Below are 8,077 nucleotides of genomic sequence, written 5' to 3'. Positions count from 1 at the left end.
AGGGGTACTGAAGCTTTCCTTTATTTCATAATCCCAATTGTTTTTCTAGAAACCATCAATAGCCTCTAAATGACTGACTCAATTTTTGGATCCTATTCTCATGACTAAGCAAATGTTTCATTTGAAACCAGCCCAGTATAAATGTCTCTGTGCCTCTAACTCTCTGTAGCTATTCTGGATTCCAGCTCTGGGGAAACCAGTCTATGCACCAAAATGTCTAAGTCTGGAACCAAGGTAAGTAATGGTCACACTCCGTAGCCTACCACTTTCTTTTCCTTTGTACCTTTCTTTTCCAGTGTTTCCTTTCTTTCGGAATATTTCCTCTTTTCCAATGTACCTAAAGATACGTTGAAAGGAATGTGGAGAAAAGCTTTTGCTTCTTTGCCTGGAGGTGAGTATGACAGTGGTTTTGAATGCTGGGACTGGGGGAGAGAAGATAAAGAAATGCTCATTATATTTTTTACTCTAACAGAATTCCCCAACAAGTTATTAAGGGTGTATCTTTGTGTTGGGGGTGGGGGGCAATGTTCAGTACTGTGCAGGTATATATCAGTTAAATATCATCATGATTTCTGCCTTCCGGCAACCAATTTCCCCAGAAATAGGTGGAGTAGAAAACTTTTAGTATTTAGCTAAAAACTGCTCTGTAAGGGGTGTCTGGTTTGTTTAGTCAGTAGAGCATGTAGCTCTTGATCTCAGAGTTTTAAGTTTGAGTGAGGCCCATGTTGGGTGTAGAGATTACTTAAAATCTTTAAAAAAAATTGCTCTGTAAAAGTTAGCCTCAATCAGTAATGTTCTAAAAAATCCATCAAGTGAATTAAATCCTACATATCCACTTCATTTGAGCAGCTACCCTTACCAATTTCCTGAAATAAAGTGCTTACTTACATTAGGAAAATTGCCTCTCAAATATTTGATTTACAGTTGTTGGTCTGGAAATTGATCTCTTACACGGGCTTTAGGAGTGAAGGGATCTATGCCCGATTTCCTTACCACCACCTCCACCCCCGCCAATTCTTTACTTTGAAAAGTTTCAAACCCATTAAATCTGAAAAGAATAAGAGAGAAATGTTGAATAAATACTTCCATATCCCTTACTTATATTCTTCAGTTGTTAGCATTTTGCTGTATATTGGGTCTCTGTCTCTCTGTACTAAACCATTTGGCAGTAAATAGACCATTATTTTGCTGTATTTAAGCATGTATCTCCAATAAACATACTATCATTATCTTGTCCCCCAAATTTACAATAAATACAATACCTATTATTCGGACCATATTCAAATTTCCCCCACTCGCTTCCCTAAATGTGCTTCATGGCTGGCTTTCACCCCGATACAGGAGCCAGTCAAGGATCATGCATTACCCTTGGTTGCCATGTTCCTTTAACCATTTTTTCCTTTAGCCTCTTTTATATGGATCAGTCGCCCTACCTTTTTGTTGTTGTTGTTTGAGACATTAACATTTTTCAAAGGTCAGACCAGGTGCCTTGTAGAAAGTCCTGAAATTTGCATTTGTCTAATTGTTTCCTCATGTTTAGATTCAGACTAACCATCTTTGGCCAGAAAGTTACATAGGCAATATCAAGTATTTCCCATCACATCATGTCAGGAAGCACCTGTTAACTTCTTCCAGAATTGGTAGTGCCTGATTTTTTTTTCCACTTGAAAAATAAAACTAATAATGATACTTGTCATCTAGAAGATTTCAGGAGAAAAATGAGACAGTGTCTATAGTGCTCTGAGGCTCTTCAAAGTATGCCATGAAAATCCCACTGAAAAGAATTGTAAATCCTTAGATGAGTATCCGTATGCCTTGAGGAAAGACTGTTACAGAACCCTCTTTGGGGCAGCTGGGTGGCTGAGCCAGTTAAGTGTCTGCCTTTGGCTCCAGTCATGATTCTGGGGTCCTGAGATCAAACCCCGTGTTGGCCTCCCTGCTTAGTGGGGAGTCTCCCTGTCTCTTCCTCTGCCCACCCCCCGCCCCTGCTTATTTGATCTCTCTTTCTCTTTTTCTTTCTCTCAAATAAATAACAAAATCTTAAAACAGAAAACCATCTTAGATGAAAATACCCCTGCTTTCAAAGATTTCCAGAGCAGTAATAATGTGCTTTCTTATTTCTTACAGCTGCGTTGTTCACAGTGGCTAGCTAACTTGCTTGCTAGACCAAAAGAGCAAGTTAATCTCTTTCTCTATTGCTTCTCCCTTTCTCCCTCTATCTTACTAGCAATCTAATCAGAGTTATGGGCTTGGCAAAAACAATGCATTTTACTAAATTTGGTTTTGTTACCTGGAATACTCAACATTTTTCTTTCTGCTATATTGGATTAATGGGCTATTTTTTCAAAAACTAAATGAAAATAAGAGGAATTTTGTAATAATTTCTAGGCAATCTCCAGCACTATTTCTTAGTCTTCTCTACAGATTTTTTTGTAAGAATCTCAGCTCACTATAGAGTAGATTTCTTGGTCCTTCTGCAAATGGAAATTGAGTAGAAGTACAACATTCTCTGGGCTCTGAGATTTGGAAGGTCTCCCACTGAAAGGAGAGCTTGATTCATGGAGCTCAGTCTCTGTGACAACACAGTACTTTGTTTCAACCTTGGGATGGTTGGCTAGTCTGCTGAAAGGGTGGCCAGCAAGGGGACCTTATAGAACATTGTGTATATTTCCACTTCTCAGATTCAGATGTCAGCCAGGCAAATGTGCATAGGGCACTAAGTGTGGGAAACATTCAAGTAAAAAAGATACTAACTTTATTGCCTATAGCATATCCCTTGCAAAGCTTCTTTTTTTGGTGATTAATTGACCAAAAACCAAAAGTAAATTAAATTAAAGTTAAATTAAGGAGTTTAGAATCTATTCATTCTTAGTGAAGTTACCTTAGTTTTCCTAAACATCTTTCCACAGGCTTTGGGGAAAGCTTCCCAGACTCAGAATCAGTCTTGTTCCATTACTAGGAGAGTAAATGGTGTCTGTGAAATAGAGCTAGCTGCGCAGCGGGGCAAGACAGCAAAAGGAGAGAAGATAAAATGAATCACAAGTCGGGCGCCTGGGTGGCTCAGTGGGTTAAGCCGCTGCCTTCGGCTCAGGTCATGATCTTGGGGTCCTGGGATCGAGTCCCACATCGGGTTCTCTGCTCAGCGGGGAACCTGCTTCCCTCTCTCTCTCTTTCTCTTTCTACCTGCCTCTCTGCCTACTTGTGATCTCTCTCTCTGTCAAATAAGTAAATAAAAATCTTAAAAAAAAAAAAAATGAATCACAAGTCACTGACCAGGACTTTTGCACAGCAGTCTACTCTCTTGCCTGCAACGGACTTGTAACTAGCTATTGACCTTAGGCGATCATTTAACTTCTTTATCTGTAGCCACAGTAGCAAAGTCTATTGGCAATTATGAACCCGATTAAACTAAGAGCTTTATTGGTATTATCCCTTCTCAGAACAGCCCTCTGGAGTGCATATTGTTATCCAGGTTTACAAATGAAGAGCCTAAGCTTTGAAGAGTGGTTCAGTGGCCTATCCAAGGTCACAGAGATAGTGACTAGTGGGTGCTGCAATTCTGTTTTCATCTGAGACTGAGACGCCATGTATCTCTCAGTCTGCTGTGCTGAAGTGGGAAATGGAGGTGGAAGAGAAATTTGGGAGAGGACAAAAGGAAATGGAGTCGATGATTTAGGGATGAGAAGGGGTCGGGAAGCTCATAAGGAACAGAAAACAAGAGGGGAGAGAGACTGGAAGGGTAGATTAAGGTGGCAGGCAATACCCATCAGTAGCCTATGATCTAGAAAGTCTCTCCTGGGGTAGAAAACACTGAGGTTTTATGGCCTTTTGAAAGTCATTCTTGGTTTCTGACTTTCCATCATTCCTTACATCTCATCAGTCGCCAAATCCCCGGCTCCATTTGACTGTTTGTTCCCTCCGTGTCATCAGCTAGCAGTTGCCATTTGGCTGGCCTGCACCACCTCCACCACACTCACAGCAACCACCTGCTTCCACGCACTCCAACCAAAGGGATTCTAGCATGGCATCCGTTATTTCTGGATACTTCACCACATACACTATATGCGTCAAGCTTGAACTACTTGTTCCTGTGGTGGGCCATGTTCTTTTGTTCCTTGCATGGGCAATCCTTTTTTCTCTTCCCCCGGAAACCCCCTCCTTATCCTTCAATCTTCACCTCAAAGATCCTCTCAAGACTACCTGTCTCTACTCCTTTCCCATGAAATGCTTGACCTGGTTTTCTTTTTCTAAACTGGTAACGCCAATTAGCCACGAGGTGGCAGCATAACGCTAGGGAATTAACTGCTTGACTCCACACCTGTTCTTTCCGTTTCGATTGTAAACTAGCATTTATCTTGGATTGTGGAACTGTAGAACAAGAAGGGGCAAACACTACGGTCCATTTGGCCTGGTGGTTTTCAGAAGCTGCGTTAAGAAGCCCCAGGAGCGCCTAGGAACTCTATTTCCTGCTGCAAACAGGAACGTTTTATTTTTACCCATATTTATACCCAGACCTTTAATCTAGTGTAGTCCTTCATCTGACAAGTGGGAAGCAGGAGCCCAGAGAGGCAGCTTGCCTGAGCTAGTGAGTCTGACTGTAGAGATGCAGCTCAAGAGCCCAGATTTATAATTTCCCAGTTCTCGGAGCTGCACACTGCTGTGCCGTCAGAGGTCTCAGGCTTACCCCACAGGTTGTGGGGCAAACTTGGGAAAGAGTTTGAGGAAAAGAACATTCTTGACTTGCCATTTTGTTGCCTTGTAACTACTCTGTTGGCAATAAATTAATAACACAGAGCACAAAATATTGTCATGCATATGCTCTATATCCATCTGAAATAAGCTCCCTAAAGCTAAGGTCTGTTTTACTTTTCTCTGTATATCTTCGTATCACCTAGAGTGAATGTCTGCATTTGGAACTCCTCATCTTCATGCAACACTGATTGAGGGTTTTTCCAGTGGTGGGTGCAGGGGTCCATAGCTTAAATAAGGCTTGGTCCTTGCCCCTGGAAAAAGTCTAGTAAGAGTCTGATGGGAGAGAGATATGTAAGTGGATAATTTATTTTCTTAGGCGATGAGTACCGTGAGTTAGGGGAACAAAGAGGAAGAAGCCATGAACTTGGGTCTGGCTTATCTTAGGGCACTCTTTTATTTTGCTTCATTTTAAGCCTTCAGAAAGTTCTCCTTCCTGTTGTTGACAGCTAAAGTCGTCTGCCAGAAGGTAGGTGTTGGGAGGTGAGGTGGAACTCCGAATTTCCTCCTCAACATCAAAGAGAAAGGAATTTCCAAAGTGGGGACTATGTTCTTGGTCTTTAGTTTTTTAGGAATAAAGCCACCCAACTCCCCAGTTCCTCTCTTTATTCGCCTCACACTTCAGATCACTTTCTATGAGGACAAGCACTTTCAAGGCCGCCACTATGACTGTGACTGCGACTGCGCCGATTTCCACATGTACCTGAGTCGCTGCAACTCCATTCGAGTGGAGGGAGGCACCTGGGCCGTGTACGAAAGGCCCAACTTCGCGGGCTACATGTACATCCTGCCCCGGGGCGAGTACCCCGAGTACCAGCACTGGATGGGCCTCAACGACCGCCTCAGCTCCTGCCGAGCTGTTCACCTGGTGAGACTAGGGCCCGCGCCACCCCGCCTGCTCGCTCACCAGCTCCCCTGCTGCAGCTCTTTCCGTCTCTCTTGCCCCTGCTACCCCCCCCTTCCTTTTTTTTTTTTTTTAACATTCATGTGGAAGCATTTTCTTAACATTTTCCTACCCTTTAATGGCATGTTTTCTTCTGTTGGCTGCTGAGGCTTGCATAAAACCTAGGGTCAGTTCATCACAAGACTGAGTACATGAATTATTTCCAGAACACTCTCTCTACCTCCTAAGTACTTAAAGGCATCAAGTTTTTCTCACCGAAGGTCAGCTGTTTCAGTCAGTATGCAGCGGGGATGGGAGATCAGACCCTCTGGCTTTCAAGATGGTGGGCTCCCAACCACGCTGTTTTCAGAGTTCTTGACGTTCTGGTGATTTCCATAATCATCGTAGTTTATTTCCTCCTGTGTTTTTCCAGTCTAGTGGAGGCCAGTATAAGATTCAGATCTTCGAGAAAGGAGATTTTAATGGTCAGATGTACGAAACCACTGAAGATTGCCCTTCCATCATGGAGCAATTTCACATGCGAGAGGTGCACTCCAGTAAGGTGCTGGATGGTGTCTGGATTTTCTACGAGCTACCCAACTACCGCGGCAGGCAGTACCTCCTGGACAAGAAGGAGTACCGGAAGCCCATCGATTGGGGTGCAGCTTCCCCAGCTGTGCAGTCTTTTCGCCGCATTGTGGAGTAATGACGTGGAGGGGGCCGAAAGCTTCTCCCAGGGGGCCACTTGCTGGCCAGCCTTGTCACCCAAATAGGCATCATAAATAAAACAATTGGCATGCATTCCACTGTTGACTATAATGCCTCTCCTTAAACAGTCTGAGGGACCAGTAAAACAGTGCCCACCGCTGTGGGCAGTTACACAAAGCTGCTCATCCTTCAGATGGCCAGTCTATAACTTTGTGCCAAACAGAATAGCACCGCATTGAAAGGCAAGAAAATCATACTGTCCTGTGGTGGTTCTCATCCCTTGAGTCTGGTATAGATTCAACAGGTACAATAATAATAGTTACTGCCTCTTGAGTGCCTTCATTATTCCATTTTCTCTTTACAACCTTGTAGAAGAGGTGGTTTCTTTGCATTTTACAAATAAGTAAACAGAGGCTTAGAGAAACTAAAAACTTGCCCAAGTTCACCAGCTGGTGATCAGAGGAACGAGATCCAGAATATTTGTTTCCATAGCCCCTGTTCTTTTCCCTTCATTTCCAACTCATTCATTCAACACCCGCTGGCTGGGGGTTTATGTGCATAATGGAAGTACGAGACCCTGAGAAATTTAAGAGGTGGAAAGTGCAGGGTCCCCAGAAGTTCTCATGGAGGAGACAGAATACCTACCAAGAATGGACAGTGAGGGGCGCCTGGGTGGCTCAGTTGTTAGACATCTGCCTTTGGCTCAGGTCATGATCCCAGGGTCCTGGCATCGAGCCCCACAGCCGGCTCCCTGCTCAGCAGGAAGCCTGCTTCTTCCTCTCCCTCTGCTGCTCCCCGTGCTGTGCTCTCTCTGTCAAATAAATAAATAAAATATTAAAAAAAAAAAAAGAATGGACAGTGAAAACAGCCATCATTTGGGAAAATGGTGGAGCCATAAGTCACCTGAAGGCCTTTGTTTAAGATTCAGAAGTTGCTGGGTCAGTGACCTCTCAACTTTAAGCTCAGTCTTTCTGTAAAAAGCACATATCAAATAATTTGTCCCAACTTTACGACAATTGAAATGGCGTTTTACTGAGTTTTACTCACTTTGAGCAACCCCTGAGATTTTTCTCTGTTTAATCTTGATGAAGAGGAGAATGGTGAAGGAAACCCAGTGTCATTAGGAATACTTAACATCTGAGTCAACCTGGGAATGTTCTGGATCAGTCTGTCTTTAAGAGAGAGGGCAGAGCCCAGGTCTCCTAGGAGTTTTTCCGGAAAAGGACAAATTGGAACTGCTAAGGATATTGCCTTTGTGTGCATCTGTCCATACACTAGTGTGCTGTGCCTTCTCTCTCCCAAATATTTTTATTCATTTTGTTAACTTCCCCTGCCTTTTGTCATTTTGTTGGTTTTGAGTGAGGGACCTTGAGAGATTTGAGTAAAAGTAAGGAAGGGAGACAGGATGAACCATAAACGAAGAATGGGAGGCCATCCACTGAGCCACAAAGAGCTCTGGGCCTCATCACCCTACCATGAAGAGCACTTGCTTTATCTCTAAAATGGGGGCATTAAACCAAAGGCTCACTCAAGTCCCACTGAACGTAAACGTCCTAATTCCTCAGAGGTCAGGAGGAGGGTGCAGAAAGGCTAGCTGATGACTGAAGACTCCTGACACTTTCAGCAGCACAATTTCTGGAACTGACCTCGGAGATCTTGTACCTCCTTTTCTGCAGAAGAAACTGAGGCCGTGATAACCGTGCACTAGGGCCAGCCTCTGCTCTCCTATCAACTGTT

General features: G+C 43.5%; 1 protein-coding gene across 1 annotated transcript; it reads left to right on the top strand.

Moving 5' to 3' along the window:
* The first annotated feature begins 3,189 nt into the window (after positions 1–3,189).
* CRYGS (crystallin gamma S) lies at positions 3,190–6,433 on the top strand. Its single transcript, XM_044251950.1, has 2 exons — positions 3,190–5,617; positions 6,066–6,433. The coding sequence occupies exons 1-2, from the start codon at positions 5,297–5,299 to the stop codon at positions 6,336–6,338; spliced, it is 594 nt and encodes a 197-aa protein (XP_044107885.1). The 5' UTR covers positions 3,190–5,296; the 3' UTR covers positions 6,339–6,433.
* The last annotated feature ends 1,644 nt before the right edge of the window (positions 6,434–8,077 follow it).

This window comes from Neovison vison, chromosome 6 (genome assembly GCF_020171115.1).
Source record: "Neovison vison isolate M4711 chromosome 6, ASM_NN_V1, whole genome shotgun sequence".
Classification (NCBI taxonomy): Eukaryota; Metazoa; Chordata; class Mammalia; order Carnivora; family Mustelidae; genus Neogale; species Neogale vison.
This window is presented reverse-complemented; position numbering and strand designations above follow the sequence as displayed.